At 34.5% G+C, this 24143-nt stretch overlaps 1 protein-coding gene across 6 annotated transcripts; it reads right to left on the bottom strand.

The window, feature by feature from the left end:
• Positions 1–411: 411 nt before the first annotated feature.
• Positions 412–23748, bottom strand: LOC132952793 (elongation of very long chain fatty acids protein AAEL008004-like). 6 transcript variants are annotated; one of them, XM_061025225.1, is made up of 9 exons: positions 15274–15331; positions 14970–15115; positions 9191–9288; positions 8023–8213; positions 5299–5382; positions 5000–5056; positions 4797–4902; positions 3842–4140; positions 412–1811 (listed from the first exon to the last, which is right to left on the bottom strand). In XM_061025225.1, exons 3-9 carry the CDS (start codon positions 9237–9239, stop codon positions 1671–1673), a joined length of 927 nt encoding a protein of 308 aa, XP_060881208.1. In that variant the 5' UTR covers positions 9240–9288; positions 14970–15115; positions 15274–15331; the 3' UTR covers positions 412–1670. The 6 variants fall into 6 exon arrangements, with proteins under 6 accessions (XP_060881208.1, XP_060881206.1, XP_060881205.1 ...); XM_061025223.1 differs by lacking the exons at positions 14970–15115; positions 15274–15331 and adding an exon at positions 23114–23748; XM_061025222.1 differs by lacking the exon at positions 14970–15115 and having other exon boundaries at positions 15274–15330.
• Positions 23749–24143: the final 395 nt, after the last annotated feature.

Below are 24143 nucleotides of genomic sequence, written 5' to 3'. Positions count from 1 at the left end.
AACGTTAACATTTCTATTTTTTAGTTTTGTTGCTTGTCGTCTACACACTCGGCCGCCGAATGGACGAAGAAAAACAACACACACACAGAAAGAGTGAGAGGGAGAGACGACAATTTAAAAAAAAAAAAATTTAGAATAATGCAAGGTTGAATAATATTAAATCACATACACACAAAATACGTAAAAAAAAATATGAAGGCAGAGTATACCTCGTTTAGCTGTAGTTTTTGTTTTCGTCAGACGCGCGTTCGTTACAATGTTTTATTTGCGTTGTGAATATTTTACGATGTGCATTATTATATTTTATCATAACACACGACTCGTGTCTTCTTTCGGAATAATTTTTTGTGCGTACCTATACACACCACACGGTGAGGCGTCCAAATAATAATAATAATAATAATAATATGATTCGTTCGTATTTGCTGGCACATAAAAATACCGGGAACCTTTATTTTCATTATTATAATAATATATTATACAATACTAAACAGTATACAATTTTTTTGTAACGTAAACATGATAATATTATTATACACGAGAGCGTATATAATCTCTTAATTATTATTAGTAATTACACTGGTCCCGTAATACTAAGGCACGTGAGGCGCCGTGTTTCGTACAAAATAATAATAATAATAATAATAATAAAAATAATTATAATAATAATAATAATAATAATAATAATCACATATGGTTTAAATCATTACACAAAATATATAAAACAAACGTTACATAGGTATCACATCAAAATATTTTGAAAAACACGACTGGATTTTACATCGAAATGGTTTCGTCTGAAAAACAAATGATTTTTTTTTTTTATCTGTTCACGTGTCTTACACAAATTTTAAACGAAAAAAATAATTGTACAAAACGCAAAAAAATGCGTAAAAACGTTTTTACACACGATAATATGCGGACTGTTCATTTCCAACACCTAACACGATAGTATACAATAATTATTACTATAACGTACGATAAATAGACAGACTTATAAATTAATATATATATATATATATAATATATCGTATATACATATTATGTGGTATTTTTTATATCGTAATGTATATAATAGCCCCGGGTTCTCAAAATAATAATCATAATGAAAAAAAAAAAAAAAACAATAATCTCACTCGATTTCTTTTTTTTTTTTTTTAGGCAGAATAGATTTTTCTTTCGCATGCTCAGCGGCGATCGCCACACAACGACCTGGCGAACCGACTCAACGGCGACAGAGCGGTATATAGTAGGTACGAAAACCAATAAATAGGCCACGTTAACTCTAAACAATAATAATAATATATATATATAATATACATATGATGCATAATATATATAAACGATATAATATAATATTAAAAATAATTATATATAATAATAAAAAGGGGAAAAAGAGATGTAGAGAGATAGAGATAGAGAGAGAGAGAGGGATGGGGGAGGGGGGTAGAGAAATTTGTCCACTTTCAAAAAAAAAAAAAAAACGTCTGCTCGGAACACAGACGCGTGTCTGCAGGTCAAATAATATTATTAATTTGGGCGTGTTGAGCAATTTTGTTGGCGGCGACAGCGGCTGCAGCAGCGACCGTTTAGCAGCGTCGGCGGCGATGTCGGCGGCTGCTGTGGCTTGCCGTCGTCAGCGGCGGCGGCGGCGGCATCGGAGGCGGCGGTCAGTGCGATCCGGCCGTGGTCCTGTGTACCAGGTCGGGCCTAGACAGTCCGTTGCTGTTTATGTAGTAGTCCGACTGTTTGCTGTAGCCGTTGGACGACTTGGACGAGCCGTTGGCCGAGGGTCTGGACTGGGCGCCGGCCTGGAAAACGGAAGGTGGAAAAAAAAAAAAAAACGACAGTGTTATTAATCACGATGGCGATCATATTATACTAGTTTAGGGTACGATATGGATGGATGAGACGCGTACACGACTGTAATATTAACAGTGTTGCGATTTGCTAACAGATTAAAATTGTAAAAAAAAAAAAAAAATATCGCAAGGAAACTACATAGTATATCGATTGTGCGCATATTATATATATATGCATAAAATATATTATTATCGTGTGCGCGTGTCATTAGAAAGAGACACGCAAGTCGGCTGACGAACTAGTTTAAGAATTCGCGTCGGGTTTTTCCAATGTCACGTCGCGTCCATCGGCGACCGCCTTGGCCGGCTCTACACGCCAGACGGACGTCGGCGGAATGCCACTTTTTACTACGTCTCTTACTACATGTTTTGAGTTGTAACGATATATTTTATATTACCTATTATACCTATTATCATCTCACACACACACACACACACTCACATGTGATTATTAGGAATATAATATAATACTTAGATCATATACTATGGATTCACAGCGTATTAAATCAATACAAAAAAATTTTGCCGATATTAGCGACGAATCACCGATTTAAGTGTTCGATACGCGCATGCGCGACGCAACTTCTAGCATTTTTATCCACGGATAATTTGTTATAAAATCACCATATTATTATGTTTTGAATATAATATTATATTGAAAGAACAGTATGATTTCTAATATAATAATATAACAATTAACATAATAATATAATTAACCACGAACTAAGATTAATTATAATTCTGTGATAGTAAACCTATAGATAATTATGCGAGGAGTTACGTCGCGCATGCGCACACCGATCACCTAATTCGGAGACTCGACTCATTGGCGTAACTAGGGGGGCTAGGGGGGCTTAGCCCCTCCTCCTCTCACTCAGATTTAGCCCCCCCCCCCCCCAAAAAAAAATATCCCTTATTGATTTAGACATAAGCCTCCTCTAGGTTATTTTAAATAAATAGTTTTGTTAGCCCCCCAGAATTTTAACCCTAGTTGCGCCTATGAGACTCGTCGCTAATATCGGCCACAAAATAATACGCTTTGGCTACATCCATAGTATAATAATATGATCTAAGATATAATATCAATGTATGAATCGATGTCGGCCGCACGGACCACTCGATCCACACCGAATCCGTACGGATCTTTTCCAAAAGCGAGACAAATATCCGTACTGAAGAGCACGAGGTCTTTGCACATTTAAAGTTATGTTGGATCCTGCTATAGTAACCTGTTTATTTTTTAACACATAAAAGATTCGCATATTCAAATTGGTACGGCAATCGGATAAACGCAAAAACGAAAATAATTAGTGATTTGGCGATAAAAAAAATAACGCAACTATAAAACAACGCGTGTGTGTGTATATCGAGTTTATATTATATTATGCGCATTGGTATGGATTAGACGCATCAAAGTCGTATTCAGAAGGTCTCGAAACAAAAAAGAATGCCATGCGCTATCACCGATCGTCAGACATGGCCCTGCCATAATTTCGAATAAATTACGCAACAGCTTTTTTTTTTTATAGTCTTACACATTTTTTACTAACGATGATCGCGAGGAGGTGATTATCTTCGATATTATGACACATATTATACACAGTCTTCGCCGTATAACCGAGTGAAGTCAACAGCGAGCGTACAAAAGATCGTATGGTTTTAAACAAAAGACGATTCCAGCACACGCGCATCGTACACCTAAGCAATTGTGATTTTCGCATAACGCGAAATCGACGACATACTTATAAATAATAATGAATAAACGTTTAAATGTAATAACGACGCAGGTTACGCGATCTAGCAGGCGGTTCGCATTCCCCTCCCATGCAATGGCGACTGACACGCGATTTCGCTATAAAATATGGTTTTAAATATTGCTTAAAACAAAAAAGATGCGGCGGCAGCATTTCCCGTAAGTATTATAAAATATTTAATATATATGTAGTAGGTAGGTATATAGTTAGAGGGCGTACGCTTACCGATGGTTTCGACGGTTTCGTGTACTGTTGCTTGTAAAACTCCTTGAACAAGAAGAAGAACATAACGGCGTGCATGCCGATCCACCAGACGAAAGCCTTCGGGTAGTTGCAGTCGATGAAGAGCAGTTGGAACGCGTGCAGCATGATGGCCAAGAATTGCAACATTTGCAGGGTGGTCAAGTACTTCTTCCACCACAAGTATTTCTGCACGTTGGGGCCCAGGGCGGCCAACAAGTAGTACGAGTACATGATTATGTGGACGAACGTGTTCAGCAATCCGAAGAACGTGCTGTGACCACCTGTTGGAAAAGAGTAGAGAAAAAAAAACCACGGTTAAGTCATATCGAGGGGTAGTTTTTGTTGTTTTTGTAGTGTCCTTCCGCCTCACGTCGAAAATCTTCTACAGATACATGATATCTAGAGATCCACGCTCCCGAAAAGTTATTATCTGGGTTTATTCGATTTAATAATACAGTTTTTATGTTTAATCTCTCGTGGAGAACGCCCTTGATCGGATTTCCGGATAAACCTCATAATAATAATACGGAATACGGATACGCGAGTATAGGTATATTATACGAAGTCGTGTTTATATTATAATATGGAGGTTTCAGTAGATATGACATAATACTGCAGTCTTTAAAGATATTTTTGAAAATTCTAAAAACAACCTAAACACTGTACAACGATAGTGGGCGAGAACGTAATTTTATGTGCAACAGGAAGTTTCGCGGCATAAGGTCTCGGTAAAGGTCACCGCTAATCCTTGTCAACCTTATTATCACACAATTATATTAATAATTATAGTAATCGGATATAGCCGGTTCACCACCGACATCGTAGTCATCGGAGGTCGGAAAGCGTCGGCTAATTTATTCGGCGGTAAAAGTATTAAAACCATAAATTTGTTTATAATCTGTAGTTATAGTCATAAAATATTATTTGTTTTCGTTACCTGGTGTGAACTTCACTCCAAACCACACGCTCATTGGCATCACTCCGTGATGAATCACGTGCAGGGTCGAAATGTGTCTATCCTTTTTGCGGAGAACAAAGAATATCTGCGCACATACACATACATTTCGGTGTGTTATTTATCGGTTAATATGATAATTTCACGAGTGTGTAATTAAAAATTTAAAAAAAAACGTTAATTACCGTGTCCATGAATTCTGTGAATTTTGAGAAATAATACCACCAACATACGTTGACCATCTATACAGTCATCCGAGAATAGAAAACAAGTATTAGTAAAACACATTAAAGTCGAGTGTACATTTTTGCTTTTGAATTAAAAGAAAAACCACGCAAACTTGACACAAAAAAAAATGTATAATAACTATAAAAAAATCTACAACAATGACGGTGAAAACCTGTCACATGACTCTAAGTTAAAAAAAAAAATAAAAATAAAGGAAAATTTGAAAAACGACGCAATGTATGCCATGCTAACTCACCCGCAGGGTCATTGGATGATTCGAATAATCTACCGGCTCACACCGGAAATTATACCTGCCAGTCAGCCAACCTGATATGCCAAGCTGTAAAAACCACCACCGCCATCATAAAATACAATGTACAATTTTTACAACTATAAATTATTAAATATATTAATCATAGATAGGTATTACATTATTAAACTTTGTGCTTAATAAAATCAGTTTCACGGTCAAGTAAAGCACAATGTAAGTTATTCCCAACAAATAATTGTTAAGTTTTATATGTTTAGTTCTTTCTCAATTGGTTCAAAATAAAGGGTAAAGGGGTATATAATATATTATAATATATATGGGTACTTAATAAATCTTGATGTTGCCGATTTTTTGTCAAATTATTTTTACTTAATCCGAATCAATAGAATAATGGATTTATCGAATATCGTTGACTGTTAACGAGTGTATTATCGAATAACTAATCCGCACTGATTTTACATCGAAGTTTATAAAATCAATAATAGTTTTTAAAGACAAAAAAAAAAAATTGGAGAATATCATTTTAAAATTTGTATTATAAACATTACATGCATACCCAATTTAATCATTTTTCCTGGCATATGTGTTGTGATTCATTTCCTCTCAATATATTTACATTTAAAAATTTACGATATCCAATCAAACTTAATATAGCTAACTACATTCAACACCAATCGTAGAATAATATTAATTTTGCCTGTATTCCCCAACATCAAGTTTATGGTCCTTTACAATACAACAAACATACATCAAAATAAATAATCAGATTAATTCTGCTCGTAGCATGCATTAACCAATAATAGTTTCTATATGCTTAATGCTTATATATATTATATATAATTATATATATATATATATATATACCAAAACCCAGCAGCATTCAATAAATTGCATTTTACTAGTGTGTCAGAAAATACATTCACAACCTTCTATAACGCACATAATTTATGCAATTTTTGTTAAATTTAAAACACTAAAACACCTCAACATTCACACAATATATTTTCTCGTCATGTATTATTCGTATATATAATACCACTTAAGAAATTAAGTCCCAAATAAATCTAAACTAAACTTAGTCGCCAACTAAATTTGGTCTAGGTATTGTTATATGATAAAATATATGTTATTGTTATGATAAGTAAATGATGTTAATAGCCAAAAGATATATGTATAATATGTTAGTATTAAAGTGTAAAATAACCAATTATTCTTGACATTTCACATCCAAAATGAATGGTAACCATGCATTTTCCTAAGCATATTGTACGCTTTTTACTTACCAAATAATCGTTTTTCAATTGTTTAGTTTATATATAGAGATGTGTGTCTAATTGTATCTATTAATTTGAAATTCATTGTATACATTTTTTTTTAAACATTATTACTTATTATAGTAATTACATTATTGTCGGCGTATCCCAACACAGCCTGTAAACATTTGTGTCAAGTACACGAGGCTGATTTTTTATCAAATTCTGAAATTATTGACGCATTTCAGTTTTGTCAACTTACTCTTACTGTGGACGGTTTATTCGAATAATCTACCGGTTGGCAACTGAGACTATATTCACCCCACCAGCCGCCCATCATACACTGCAATGCCCATCAAGTAAATGTATAGAAAAACAATTAATGAATATTTAACTTACAAAGTCATGACAGTAAGTTATGAAAGTTTTATGAAATAATTAAAAGTAAACAAGTGGTGTTTGCGTCTATATAAAAAATATTACATAAATTCGTGTACATTATAAAATATGTATGTGTATGTATATAATATATGTATGTGTGTATGTGTGTGTGAGTGTGTGTGTGAAAGAGTGTGTTTATAGTTAATCGGTGAATAAACAAAAGACGCTAGACCACTCGTCGATCACATATAAAGCAAATGTTATGTTCGTGAGGATGAATTTTATATAAGTAATAATAATATTATAATATACCTAGACCTAAAAGAAAAAATCATCGTTGTTATTTATCGACACATTATACTACGTAGTATGAAAAGATAGAATATTCAAGTTAATTCCCAGCCGTAAACTTTTCACCGTATTAACATAAGTGAACCTAAGTTTTAAATACAGTTTATATGAAGTGTAATGTTTTTGTACAAGACTTCAAAAAAGAAAAATGATACCATATACTAAAGCCAACCACACTTTTTTGATTATACCTTCAAAATATATTTACTATTATTTTCCTTTTCGTGTTTCATATTTTCACACCATAAACTTGTACAACTCTCCGCATCTTTCGAATTAAATGCATATCAACACAATCGAGCTTGTCAATTCGTTCAGTATTTTAAACTGCTCCGACTCACGTCTATATTGCAATTATTTCTTTATTAATATTATTTAATGATATCTAATTTTTTTCTAACAATCACTAACTCATGACTTTAACACCAATTCTATTTACCTAACTAAATATTCTCTCAAATTTTTATCTCTGACGCTTTTATTCCTTTCCGGGGCGATCAACTTCAAATGTCTTTATTCACCCATACATGTGTAACGGTTAGGCAAATTCCCCCGGATCTATTTTCCAAAAATCGTTGCACGATGAAAAACGTGGTTTTAATGTATATACCTATAACATTGAACGATAACCTTAAAAAATGGTTCGAACGGTCTTAACGTAAGTGCAGTCGTTGTTTTTATTATATATTTGTTGTTCCTATATCGCAATAATACCCGCGCTTACCTCATAGAACAACCAAGAGCTGAAAATCACTTGGAAAAGATTATAAGCGATGAGAATGTTCCTCAGCTCCATCGGTTTGCGGTTGGCCATAAATCGCGGCCCCGCGACTTTGACGGTGAACACGTACGTTGCGCATATCAGTGCCGTGGGTAGAGGGTTGTGCATCAAAAACCAATCCTTGGTACGAGGGTCTACAGGGAATATAATATAATTTATAATTATAAATTACTGCTACGACGTGTTGTTTTTATTATTATCACATGGCGTAGGTATTAACGGACAGTTTTTTGTACATAAGCGAAACGTAAAAAAATCGATTAGCGCGATGGCAGTATTTTTTTTTCATCTGCAATAGACATTATCATATAAACCAAAAATCGAAATTAGAACGTCGATTTATCGTATAATATGATAATATGGTTTCGTCGACTCCCTTCTGCAATAGGTTACCAGATTGTCGTTACGAACGCCGAGTATATTACGAAATCGATTGACGAACCATTAAAGTTAATAATAGCAAAACATTGGAATCGATAAAAAATTATCTTTAAACTACTGACTTATATAGAATAATTCTATGTATATTAATAATTAATAATATGTATTAGTTGTATATACGTTAAGGTAATTTTTTAATTCTAGTTTTAAATTAAATCACATAAAAAAATCATGGACATTAGCCTTGGAAGTAATGTGCAATTTTATGTTTATTCTACTTAAACATGTTTATTGAATTTTATTTCCATCCATAATCTTTTGCATGTAATAATAAAATACTATAAAATATACTGAAATATTGGTACCTACTGTATTATATAAATTTGAAGTTCCTAAATAAACATATTGGTATATACATTTAAAAAATAGCAATAATTATAATAGATTATAGTAATTTTAGTGGACAAATTAAAACGCTTACAAAATTTTATGTGATGGAATAATTTATAGTGAAAAGTATTTTTATTTTTGTTCGTTACAAACAAAAAATATTTAACAAGATTATTTTTATTCATTGTGACATGAAATTAAATTTAAGTAAAATCGGCTTTTGGAAATTTATCCCAAAAAAAAAAAAAATTAATATTAATCTGCCAACCATTGCAGACGGTAGGTACTGCCTACCTAGTCAATGAGACTAAAAAATTTGAATTTGATAAAATTGACTCACCTCCATAGTTGTCGAAAAATCCTTGAACGGCGTTCAATACAGCCACCATGGTTAAGCTGGAGTGCGGATGATGCGGCTACAATATCGTTTGAACTCACCTGTCGTGCGGATGAAACAAAAAAAAAAAAAAAAGTTTTAGATAACGATAGATTCAAACTTTGAAAAATAAAATCGAAATCGGAACCACGGTCATGGTAGACGACGGCGATACCGAACGAAACGTAAAAATATCATTACTGTATGGGTATATGTATAATATTATAATATTGTGTTCCGCCGAATAGCGTCCGCGAATATGACGGGGGCGCGGGAACACACACGCGAACAAGCGTCTATATCGGTGGCGGGATCGCGACTACTGAAAATTTGAAATTATTATCGCGACTCGTTAACGTTTGGCCAACACACGAGCGACGCGACTGCGACTGCGACGGCGGCGGCGACGACGACTACTGAAGCGGCTGACGGTCGAGCGACGACTGACGACTGACGGCGGCGGCGTTCGGCGGCCGGTCGACGCGCAGCAGCAGGTCGTTTATTATTATTATTATTATTATTATTCGCTCTCCGCCGAACCGGACCGCCGCCGCAGCAGGTTGGTCGCGTTTCTGCGCACAGGGTCAAGACCGGCCGAGGGACGCAAGGTCGGCGGCGCCGCTCAAACCCGTTCGCGCGCGCACGTCTCACCGTCGTCGCGGTTTTCACGCCTAATAAATAAGTCATTATGTCGTCGTCGTCGTCGTCTACGATATACCATACGATACCGTTTATACCGCGTCGTCCGATATTGGTTCGAGCGAGAGTGAGCTTATTGCGACCAACAGCAGCAGCAGCAGCGAAAAACGCCGCCGCCAAGTTAAATCGAACACATTTTATACATCATATACGAGTTTATCTGAGAGATGATATTTTGTAAGGTAACCGCTATAAGTGAAATAAAATTATATGACAGCATGCTGCAATATGCGCATGGTACATGTGATTGCAATATATGCGGCAAAAGGTCGAAATATTTTACAAGTTGCGTATCGAATGAAATAAAATGCACTGTCTGTCCGGACAACCAATGCAGTAAAATGTATAAATGGGGTACATCACCTCGTTTGTAAACCGTCCGAATTGTCTGTGCGTGCGAGCAGTCCGTAAATATATTATGTATGTATGATAATATGGTCGACGGGGCGAAAAAAAGTGACTCGCAAACGATTTTCTATTCGCGTCGGCGACCTGTGTGCTTCCCGCTCGATACGTACGTGTGTACTGTGCGAGCACATATTGTCACATTTATATGATATCGTGAATATTATTATTATTATTATTACGATCGGTTTTTTTTTACGTTTCGTTTTCCCGGTTACCCTGTAACGTGTACTGATCAAGAAAAACTGGTTGCGGGCACGCGGAAACGGCAAGTACGACGACTGCGAAGTAGTTTATAAGAGACATGTTATACGAAAATAATAATAATAATATTATACTGAATAATAAACAAATAAATCGTCCAACGACTATTCCGCGATTCCACAATAGTCTATATATATATTAATATATTAATCGTACGTTTATCATACTATATGTGTGTTATTAAATCATTGATCGTGTTTACGGCACGAAGGTATTTTTTCTTGAAAAAAAAACGAAACGAATGCTGTTGCTCAGACTCGCGATTCAGGAAATCGCGTAAAATTAAATTTCGTTTGTGTACTCTTCCGTAAAAATATGTAAAAAAAAAGTGACCGGGAAAAAAGCCGCAAGAAACGACGAAAGGACAAGCGTAATACATATTATACGAGAACCCATGTCGGGTTGGTATTGTGTCACGAATCCAATTTCGCCAATCGATCTCCGCCGCCGACACGGTAAAACACCGTTGCGTAGATGTTATAATACTTAGGCACATACATTTATATTACATAGGTAGCAAACAGAATCAGCGCGCCTATGCAATATCTGTGTAAAATTACGTGTAACCTAACCTACTCGTGCCGCTGCCGAAAAAATAACAAAAAATCGTTACCTAAGTATCGTATTATTATCGTGGTCGCCAGTCGATCGATATATATATATATCATAATATTATGTTGTCCGCTCGCCCGGCGTTTAGTTACAGTCGTTACGTGTACGGCGTGCGTGATTTTCCGAGCAAACGACGCGTGAAGACGTCGGAAAGAGAGCGAAAAATATGGACAAAAAAAAATGTGTTTGACGTAATTATATCGATATGACATAATGGTTTTAAATTCGTACAGAAGTGTATCACACCTACGATAGTTGTTGTACTATAATATGAAGCACTGTACGTACATTATAAATACATAAGAAATTGATGACAAATATAGCCTTCCACTAGTCTGATAACAATTAGAGACTGTAAAATATTACGACTACGATAAGACTGGAAACGAAGGAAAATAAGAAACATACCTACATATTTTCTATTGGTCCATATCGATTTTCTTAATTTTATGGAACTTTAAATTTGAGATTAGACACATTTTAATTTTTAAATATTTGCGTCGATAGTAAAATATATATAAAATTCGATTTACCTAACTTGAAAAAAAATATTTTTATTTCGATTTAATCTCAAAAAATCATGAAAAATTAAAAAAAAATACCATTAAACTTAAATATTCAAAATGAGATTCGGTTCATACCACAAAAAGACGTGAAACATAATATGAAAAATGTAAAGAGCATCGAAATCCGTAGGTACGCGACAAGAGCTAAATAACGTCGCACCTGAGGGGTTTAACATATTTACGCGGTAAATTCCAAAATTAAACGTCACTGTAGCCGAGGACTACGTCATAATATCGTCTACGCGTATGATGAAAATTATCATAATTATTTTTACAGACCTCCACCGTGACGGCTGTCGATACACCCAGAATACCGGTATTTCCCGTTTACGTTTTCAAGTATCTATGAGACGAGAATAGCGGATTTTGTTGTCCTATACCCGAACGGGTATGCAAAAATCTCGTTTTGCAATAATATTATAATAATAATTGCAAAATTTAATTCCGGATTTATTAGACACACAAGCGCCGCAGGTATAGGCAACTTGTTTTACTCGCTTTTGGGTTCTCTCCTCACCTATATCTAACCATTCAAAATATTGATTACATAGGGTGTGTTAATTAGTATAATTATGTTATTGTATAAACACCGCGAACATTGGGAATTTTCCGACGATTTCCGCACGTCATACGACTTGATACAGTGGCGTGTAACAATAATATGGTCCATGTGCAGCTATTCGGGCCACGCCTTAAAGTTGGGTGGGTGAGTGAGTGTTGATCAAAATTGAAATAGAAAATTAAATATTAATAGAAAGACGATATTATAATAGAGAAATATTAATAGATTTAATAATAAACAGTTAAACGACATGACAATTGGGTATGACAATTTACATTATTTTGAAGAGGTAATCTACTATTATTTTAACAATACCAGTTTTGACTTTTGATTAACTCACCGCACTGTGACTCGATAATATATTACGACTATAAAAATATATAAATATAAATTATAATGACGTCTGGCAGCCCAAATGGCCTATACCTAATGACTATACTCAAAATCGCCGTTAAAAAAAAATAAAAATTGTTTTGGATAACTACCTACATGATTATTTGATACACTCGGCAGATCTTCGTACCGGTTTTGTAATCTTTAATAAGGTTATTCGATTCGAAAATTAGATTGGGATCGATTTGCGAACGCCACGCCGACGGAACTCTTCCTGTTGGCCTCCAAGGGGAAGGACGCCGGAACATAAGGAATTCGTCGGAACACGATTAAGAATTATGCAATAATTATAAATCAGACGATGGGCCCGCGCAATATAAACGAAAACCAGAACACTGACTGTCAAAAAATAATAAGACAATATTTTATTAGAATTCAATGGGACCTGTTTTTGCAACAACAAAAAAAACCGGAACCAAAAAGTTGAACGATTTTAATGTCGTGAAGAAAACTCGAAATTCGATAGACACAAAAAATATTGTATCTCATGTTTATTTTTGTAACCTGCTCTATATGGTATTACTAAACAACAGTATATGGTTAAATAAAAGTAAAAACACTTCTGAGGAGAACAAGTCGAACATCTGTAATCTCGTTATGGAATTTTAATTTGTGGCATTCGTATACTAAGACATTATTATGTTGCATATTATAAAAAATATTAATTTAATACATCACAAATAGTGCACGCGTCATAATTATAATAGAAAAATACCATGCACTAGCCTGCAATGTCACGTTTGACGGCCATGCGTTTAGCTAGGTACAGTATTGTAGTACTGAAAAGCATGTACCTATATAGTGCACGAAGTATACAGACTATGTATTAGTAAATTATGTTTAATAAACAAAACATAATTATTGACGAATAAATTTAACGAAATTTAATTATCTGGAAAATTACTATTTAGTATTTATTTATTTAGTGTTATTATTAAACGTTGTCATAAAAAATATTCTTAACGGGTGATGATAGAAAACGAATACCTATATGTCTCCTGGGATTTTTAAGACAATAATGAAAAGACAACGTGTAATGTATATCTAAAAGTAGCATCGCTTACATTTAACTAAACGTAAATATTATAGAGTAACAATAAATTATAGTGGCTCAGCACGGCGCAGTGGCTGAAATTAATCACGCGACGTGATTGAGAGTAAGCAACGGCCGCTGTCACTAGTTCTCGGATGGGTGACCACCCGAGTTCGTAGTGCGCAAAAACCTTGCTACACGTGTCCCTAACCGACGGTACCAACCACCCCAACCCTACTGTACCAAACTACCAACCCTACCAACCTACGGGCTAATAATGACCTCAGTCGTCGAAGTCATAAACCTAATAAAAACAAAAAATAAATAAATGATAATACTATAGAAGATACTGTTATATATTCAACAATATTATCGTTTATTTATTTTATATTTATAATACAGTGGTAGTTATTGTAATAATTCGAGCATGTAACTTAAATTCAAAATTGTCCGTATTACAATAGTTAATATTATTATTGTTACAATAGAATATTTTAAATTAAAACGATCATTGTATATTATTTATCAAAATATTGGTCAATCAACCATTAAAATGACCTAGCGCATCTGATCTATATGATCGACCTTAAGAGAACGCTACAGGACCAGCATGTGTCGTATCCGTCTTACAAATTTAAAACATAGCAAAAACTGATTTTCATGGGTAAGAACTACTTATGCTGTAGTCCAAGCTAAGCAACCAAATTTTTACACTATAAAGAGGAGAACATTTACTGTGCAACGTTATTTTTTCGATATCAGAATTTAAAAAAAAAGTTATTTAAGTTTGAAAAACTGAAAAATATTTAAACATTAAGAACTTTTTTCGTATTTGTGATATTCGAAAATTAAAAACAACGTTACACAGCCAATGTTATCCTCTTTCTAGTTAGGAAATTTGATTGCTTAACTTGGAATACAGCCTGAGTGATTCTTACCTGCGCAAAGAAGTTTTTGCTATGTTGTAAATTTGTAAGACGGAGACAACACATACGGGTGTAGCGTCCTTTTAAAATAGACAGCGTGTGTTGATATCGTTAAGTAATATGAATACAATTATAATTTAGTTTTTAAATCTTATCTCATAAATCCAAAACATATTATAATTATTTCAATGAAATAATGCGATAAAGAAAGATAATTACTAATCAGTTATTGATTCAACGAATTTTTTTTATTCAATTAGTAAATTAATTAATCTCAACGTACCCGATTTTATTTTAATGCAAGCGATGTCTGAATACGGCGTCTTATTGCCTTATGGCTTATTCTAACGAGATTTTTTTTTTATTATTAGGTATAGGTACTAACTTCAAAAAAATTCGTTTTCAGATACACATAACAAATACAAAAACCTAAAACAAACGTTAAATGGAACGGCATTTAGAAAATATTTTATTTAATCAACGAATATATTAAGAAATAAAAGTTTAAAATTACTCAGTGATAATTACTGAAATATTCAACAAATATCTAATATAAAATTATTGATATGTTATGATAAATATCTCACCTGTGAACCGCTGGACACTGGTAAGCACACTACAATGATGGCTTGGTCAAAACTAAGCTATATTATATTATATTTTCTCGTTGCCTAGGATGTTGGACTTAAGGGGATGACCTTCCGACCAATCGGGTTGGTCCGGTTTTTAGCATGCACCGGAACACCCTGTATGTATAAGACAATTCTTCCTATTTAATCACACTTATGATAAAAATAACATTTTCAAAAAAAAACGAGTTGTTCATAGCAAGTTTCTTAAACACGTTTTAGATTCAAGATCATATTATTTACTATGCAAAACCATTCGAAAAGCGAATTCCAGTTGTACATAGACAACGCAAATGAATTATCTTACGAAAAATTATTGTCCGATAAATAACTTATTAGTAGATAGTCATTACATAATTATATAATGTGTCTTGAAGTCAAAAAATTCAAGAAACCCGAAAACTTAGGTAAAAAATTCAAGGTCCGCCGATGACGTGTCACTCTTAATTCTTAAGACGGAAATAAGAAATTTAAAATTAAAATACAAGATCCGCTTCATGAAAATAACATTAGACTTTTCATCTCACTATAATATATTATTTATTAACATTGAAAAATATTTTTTGTACCTATAGGTAAGTAATTATACGATTTAACTTCAAGATTACAAAATAAACATTCTAGTTAAAAAATAAGTTCATTATGTTATAAAACAGGATAACTAATATTGCTTTATACCCGAGGGAAAATATAATAAAAAAAAAAATTAAAATCTTAGTAATTTGTGATTAGTCACTAAATAATAATTACTAACTAACTTCTGATTTAACACTTGCAGTACCTAAGTATGATTAATGAATAGTAGATAGGTAACTAGTATACTTCATGCATTATTTTCATAATCGTGAAACGGCGATAATAATAAACAATAACGGATATAGTAAGTGCACCTAATTATTAGTTAAAACTTTATAACATAATTTTTTTCAAAATAAAATTATATTTTAGACCTACAGTCGAGGGGCAAACGATCTTATGTTTTAAACGATATACTATAACCATTACTAATATTTTTTTTTAAATTAACAAAATGTCGTATTAAGATTATATTATTATACACTATATTATCCTCTAGGTAGGTACATTGTACATGAATACAAATCCCGGGTCAAAAAATTGCTTTGATTAGTAATAAACAATAGTTAGGTAATGATATTACACGTTACATCACATTTTATGAAACCACTTATACAAAAATTATATGACAATTTCAATTTTAATAGATTTTAAATGCAACGGTTTAAGTAATTTTCTGAAAAAAATTTATAATAAATTGTTTTAAAATAATTCCCTAAACGTGATAATATAATAGTATGTACAATGTTATACTAATCTTTAAGCTAATAATACACAATTGAATGTACTGAATTATTGAAACTATTTCTGTATTTAATATGTTATACCTACTACATTCCATCTGTAAGAACCAACTGACAAATATTATTATATTCGCATGTCACATTTGAAAATATAATTTACAGGCAACGGTTCAACTAACTACTATCATAATATTCTTAAACAATACTAATAAAATATGTTTCCTAAATTAAAAATTGTTTTTGTGATTGGGTACGTGAGTGAATAAGCTACGTTCTTGCATACGATTATTAAAGGATTAACAAGATTACTATATGTTTCGAATTGCATTTTCGTCCATATCCTATATAGGCTTCACAATATTATATAATAGACTTTATTTATTTGTAAGTGTTGTTTATCGTGGAATGTATAGAATAATAAATTATACAATATACATTATACATACGGTATTGTCGCAGGAGGGTTATAATATTATATTATATGAAATATATGATAAATATAAAATGATATGGCAACTATAAAATTAATAATACTTTTTAAATATAAACTTGAATTAGTTGACATGTTGATAATGGATATAAAAGTATTCCTCATGCGGTTTTAAAACATTCCACGGTTAATCGTATAGATATTTTTCAACTCAAATTGTTTCAACAATCAACGTTTTATGAAAGAATTTAAAAACTCGAACAAACTATTCACCACATTACCAGCTATATAACATTACATTTATTGCTATACTTGTTTTATAATAAATTTAGGCATGCTGCCACGCTATATATATTAGGTACTATATTATATTTATTAGTAATTTTAAAGAGTGATCAGACAAAGTACCTACTCATATAATACCTAAAATTCAACGTGCATATTCTCTATAGACGTAAATATAATGTCCAACACAATAATTTAAAAAATGTATTGATAATATTGTTCAAATAAATTGTATATAATATATGTTATGAATTATTATCAACATCATTTGAAAAAAATGCACAGTGAACATGAATACCTAATAGTATAATATGTTGTGTACCTAGTACTAGTAAACAAAATTAAAACTATTTTACACATACTTAAAGAAGAATTGTTTGTGCATTAAATACTATAATACATGTGCAGGTATTAAATTTCTGAAAACATCATTCGAATATTGTCATTGTTGTAATACGTACTTGAATAACATTATAAAATCTATGAACCTTTCTTAGACATGATGTTTTTAGAAAGAACTATGTATTAAGTTATAATAAAATTATAACTAAGTATTTAAAAAAAAAATCCCAGAATATTATACGTCCATACTAATACAGGTGTACATACCTAATTATACTTACTAATATTTACTAAATCAGCTTTAAAAATGTAAGATAAATATTATTCAGATGAGGCATAAATTAAAATTGTATTTTGTTAGTTTAAAAATAAATAAATGTGTCTAAATAGTTAATATTTATATATTCCAATAGGTATACATACCAATTAACGATATTCTGGTAAAAAAATATTAAAATTGAAAGTACAGACTACGCCTAACCTAACTTACTATAGTTCGTAATGGCCACATAACTAGATGATAACTTATTTTATTTGACAATTTGCTTTACCATATTGTATTTTAATGATTTTAATTTCTTACTTATATTAATGATTTAAATTTCTTAAGTTGTTAAATAATACGCAGACCTTAACAATTATTTTCATATTTCTGGTGCATAAGACCTAAATTATATACAATATTATCTTGATACGTTAACTATGTATAAATGGTTTTTTTTTATAATAATGTCAAATGGTGTTAAAATAAATTAATAAATAAATAGGTAATAATTATAATTTAAAATACTGAATCAGTTTGAGAAAAAACAGTATAATTTATAAACGACATACCTATACTATGCAGTTAAGAAGGTGTTAGTAACTTTTATTTGTATTTTGATTTTAATTGAATTTTCAACTGCATTAATAATATATGTATAAATGACAATTTATCCCAACACTTGTAAGTATTTAAAAAGAAACTCTTCATGTAAGTACCTAAGAAGTAAGTATTGCATCATTTTTGAAAAATGTACGTTCATTACCAAGGACAAATCAGAAATGTATAACTCGTTTTAATTTTGTCTTTGAAATCAGTTTCTTCCTGTTATAGTCAAAAATTAAAAAAAAAACATTTAATTAATCGTGTCAACCAAGTGAATTAAAATTGTTTTGCTGATAATACTGACATTTCGAATTGAATTTAAATAATGTAACATCAAAATTATTTCGTTGACAATATTCAAATATCAAGGGAAAAAACCCGAAAACGTTAGTTATAGTCACACGCAGATATTATAGCCCTTGTTAAAACTCGTATTATATTTAAAACGGTTTTTCGGAAACATTAATTTTAAACTTTTTAATCTGTTGTTTTAATAACGTCAAAGTAAAATAGTTCGCAATTGTAAGAAGAAAAAAATCAAAACGAAACGAAACTGACACATGTCGCGTGGTCTTTGGTCTTCTCGTTACGATCCTAACCACAACTGCATAATATAGGTACAAGCCATTTGGAGAATATTCGATCGAGTCCGGTTACCATAATAATATAACATCACGATACGCGTAAAATTCGTAAAACGTTCAACTGCAGGTCCCCGAAATGTCAATTGAATCCCTCGGGGTAAACCACGTAACACGGTGTACGACGACGACGTGTCACGTAATAATAATAATAATAATAATGACGAGTGACGACACGTTAGTTTATATCACGGTATATACCGTGGTTTATATTATAGTATAACATTTCGTATACCTACCTATACAGCGCCAACATAAAATTGTCGAAAGCCTCGACGACCGTTTAGAGTTTTTGATGAGCGGCGTCGCAAGGACCGTTGGGTCCCGAATTATTTCAAGTAATAAATTAGTATAAGTAATAATCACTGATTTTTTATGCTTATACGTAATTTTTACATGCATCAAATATTATGAATATTGCTGATGAATAATATAATATAATGATGTTCGTGATAAAAGTTTAACGATACGAACAGACAACAGCAATGATGATAGGTATATAGGCAGACACGTGATGAAATCCAAATTTTCCAATACTACCCTTTGGTTTTTCATATTGTAAATTATAGTATTATAGTTCCTATAGGCATACCTATAATTACCCGTGGGACCCAACTATACAGTATACAGTTATCGCTATAAAGAGGGAGCCAACTCAAATGCGCCGTGTCGATGTAGTGGCGTACACACGGGGGAGGGAAGAATCAAATCCACCCACCCTCCACGGCTTTTTTTGTAAAAAGCTTGAAAATAATGTTTTTTTTAAACATATAGGCAAGTGTATTATATATAGATTTATTGGTATACCCCCCTCTCCCCCTTGAAACTTCCTGAGTACGCTATTGCATTGTCGTATCATATAATAATATTATATTATTATACAAATATTATTTATTTCAACTTATCAATGTAAACCTTTGCGGGCTAATGACCTCCGCTGTCGAAGCCTTTAATAAAAATAAAAAAAATAGTAATAATAATATTATATTATACGCCACGACGAGGTGTTGAAACGTATAATAAAGAATGAGAATAATATATTACTCGAAAGACCGCGGTAATTATAATGTTATTTACAGTAGGTATTAATATATTGAAATGACCGCGGAGTGTACCACCTATACTAATTTTGACCACAAACGGGTCGGCACGTTTTAACGGAGATATAATCATTAATTAATAAAGATTCGATATTTTTACACAATACGCATAAGAATATTATAGGTGAGAATCGTATCTGTGACGTGGTGTTTTTATTGCTTTTAGTAAAAGTATTATGAAAGAATATTACAGTTCTTAAAAAATCTTAAGCTTCCATTAGGTACGGCGTTTTACACTTTGATGTTTGAAAATATGCGCGGCCGGACAATGTTTTTTTCATATAAACGCGGTATAGGTATATACCTACCTAATATTAATTATTTCGAAAGACGACGCGCAGACACGTACACGCATAATACGTATCAACCTGTGTGCAGTTTGGGTCTAGGTCACACATATTATTATTGTTGTAATATGCTCGCGGATAACAGCGGTGATGTAGATCTGCTGCAGTGTCGGTATAATATTATTATTATCGTTCGTTCGTTCGTTCGCCGTTGAGTATATTATATTTTTCGAAAACGCGTAATTTAATTTTTGTTTTCGTGCAAATGTCAGTGCGGCATCGGCAATAATATACCGCTGCAAACGGCAACAACCTGTGCATAAAAAACAAGTGTAAACAGAACTCCGAACGCATCGATATACGACCATGTGTATATATATATATTATATTTGTAATATATTATGTATAATGCCTTTCCCTATCTATATGTCATTCGCGTATGCGCAAACACACACACACACACACACACACACAGATATAATATTATAACAATATTACATGTATTGCACACACATATACATCCATAAACGTTATATTATTATATATAATATTTTTACAACACGGTCGGCGCTGGTTTGCGGCTAAATTTTTTGACCTATTTCGATTTATTCAACAAATCGTTTTCGCGTGTTTTGCACAATTCGAACGGAAATTGGACAATAGCAATTTGACCGCACGGTGTGTATAATATAATATCTATATTACATCAAATATATACATACAACATGTTTATTTTTTCATTCGCCGACCTTAATAGATTCGATATAATATAGAGTTACACGTATAATAGTCATTATGATAATGTTATATACTGCGGGTCTCAGCATATTAGGCGATAATTTAATATTTATATGTACTACACTGAAAACCGCTGAAGAACACGAAAATTTCGTAAGGTGTATGACACACCGCCGAGTCCCCGAAACGCGGCGGCGAGAATTAAATATTTCGGGCTGCGTGAAGCGATCACCACTACAATATTGTATCGTATATATTAAACCCGCCATAAAGCTAATAATATTACACTAAAGCCATACGGATAAAAAAAATTCCATCTTAGACCGTGGTAATAGCAGCTGGTATGCACTCGACGGTATCCGTCGCACGAATACGACGTAGGTACTTCTGTACGTCGTCGTCGTGTGATTCGCGCGAGGCTATACACAAGGGAGCTGCGGCTGTCTCCCAAGAGAGCTGTGCAAGGGGAGGGGTAATAGAAAAAATTCTAATCCCAGAGACGAATAAAACCAGAGGACCGTTGGGTAGTGCGTATTACTATACGCGGCCAGAAAAAAAAAAAATTGCAACGAGCGGTTCGACCGTCAAAAGCGCGCGTGGAACTCGTTTACAGAACTGGTATAATATACCACAGAAAAACAGTATAATAACACGGCCGCCGTGCCTAGGCACTGGTAATGATATACCGGGATGAAAAAAAAAATTGTAGGTAGACACACACACACATTATATACGAGTTTCAAATTGGAACGCCGTGAAGGATTTCCAGACGTGTTTCGTCATTGCGCGCGCATGCGAGATGTGTTTGTGTCCGAGCGCGCGCGCGTACAATATAATATATAATATAATATAAACGTATCTTAATTATGTCGCGTCTTTTGGCCAAATATTATGTTTCGGGCGAGTGCGAGTGTTACACGTAATAATAGTATTCCTATGCAAGCGCCGTCGCCGATATGTGCAGCCGAAAAATAATATTATTGTATTATGCCTATTATAGTATTGTGTTATTGTCGTCTCCGCGTACCGCGCACGCGATCCAGTGGCGGGAAGGATCGACGCGATCGTCTCGGATGACATTATTATTATCATCATCGTTATTGTTTTATAATGTATCCTACGAACAATAATAATATCATACCTACGCCTATAAAATATGTACCACGCGCCAAATCGATTTATCGCCGCGCGGTGGCGCGCACCGGTATCGTGCACCGCGCAGACGACCGTACGTACCTATATTGTAATAATATTACGGAGATAAAACGGACCGACCGCGCGCGCGGGCGAGGGCGCGCGAAAAACGACAGATTCCAGATCCGTTTTCACGGCGTTTGTCGCGTTTAATATTCACACTCAGACCCAGCTGCACGTCACAATATATGATTAGTAATAATTATTATTAATAATATTATCGTTCGGCGTCTACGGTACAATACGAGTACGGCCGCGCCGCGGCGGTTATAGTTGGATCGTTGTCCGCGAGAGGACGTTTGAAACAGCAGCAGCAGCAGCAGTGCAACGGTCGCGGCGGGACGACCCGCGCGATGTATGAGATGATAATATGCGGCCGATTTGAAAATCGTTAACTCCGCGCGACATAACGCCTATCGTAACATTATAATTATTATCGCATATACAGACTTCGGGTACCGTACAGAGATATTATTATGCGGAGGCGTTGGAATCGGACGTTTCGATTACGATGGACCGTTCAACAATAATATTATTATCATGTTATGTACAATAAGCTCGGTGTGTACGCCGATCGTGTGATGAATTGCATACCTTTGCGGAGCGGCGGGGAAAACGGACTTGACGGCGGATGCGGCAGCGGTTCGCGGGCTCGCCGCGGCAGTGGCGACGGCGGCGACGGCGGGCTGCAGCTGTAGTTGTCGCCGTGCAGTAGTATTATAATATCATTTATAATAATAATTATCTTGTAAACAACAATGATATTATAATGCGTGCGTGCAGCAATAACTGTGCATATATTATAATAGTGATGATATGATATTATGCGGGGCGGCCCACTGCGCTGTATATGCCAGGCGGGGTGGGGAGGGGGATGCGACGGTGCCGCAGACGACGACTGCAGACGACGGGCCGACGGATATGTGCACTACCACAAGTACGGGGGAGGAGGAAGAAAATTTTTCGATCGGACTCGGATGACGTAAGATTACCGATCCGGTCGGTCGGGTGTGCGCGGCCTTTGGCTTTTCCGCGGAACGATGACTTCTTCTTGCGCGCACTCTTCGTGGCGGGGTGTGCGGGCGGCGGCCGGGGGGGTGGACCGCGGTTGCGCGGCGGATTAGGCGACGAAAATACGCGGAAAAAAACACACTGCGGCGGCGAGCGGTGCGGCGTATAGTAAGTACGACGGCGTGAGTGGCGTTGGCGCTGTTCGTTTGCGACGACTGGCGGGCCGTCGCCGCCGCCGCCGCCGGGCCCGACGGCCACCAGCCCCACTACGGCGCCGCCGCCGAGAAAGTATTAAATATCGGCAATTGCACACACCAGCACGCGCGCGCGTACCTCGCCGCCGCGGTTTTCGCACGCGCGCGCGAATTTCCACCGCCGCCGCCGCCCGGCTGTCTGCGACCGAGTTTTCCGCCGTCCTGCACATCCCACGCGGCGGCGGCGGCGGCACATAAGGATAGGTTAACATCACTTATATTATTATTATTATATTATTTATCGTTATTATTAAGAGGACGTCATATACCCGCGTGTCGCGTGTGTGTACTGTATAGGTAGCGAGTAACGTCTGTGTTTGTGCGTCAATTTTTCACGATATTTACATGTTATAAGCGAG

The sequence above is a fragment of the Metopolophium dirhodum genome, chromosome 9 (assembly GCF_019925205.1).
Source record: "Metopolophium dirhodum isolate CAU chromosome 9, ASM1992520v1, whole genome shotgun sequence".
Classification (NCBI taxonomy): Eukaryota; Metazoa; Arthropoda; class Insecta; order Hemiptera; family Aphididae; genus Metopolophium; species Metopolophium dirhodum.
Note: the sequence above shows the minus strand (reverse complement) of the source record. Positions and strands in the feature narration are given on the sequence as shown.

Bases quoted from the DNA above. Each gene is read 5' to 3' on its own strand.
- LOC132952793 (XM_061025223.1), bottom strand. From the start codon at position 9,239: ATGGTGGCTGTATTGAACGCCGTTCAAGGATTTTTCGACAACTATGGA. The intron at 8,214-9,190 runs GTGAGTCAATTT...TATTCCCTGTAG, and splicing joins ATTTTTCGACAACTATGGAG to ACCCTCGTACCAAGGATTGG. The intron at 4,141-4,796 runs GTAACGAAAACA...CTTTTCCAACAG, and splicing joins TGGAGTGAAGTTCACACCAG to GTGGTCACAGCACGTTCTTC.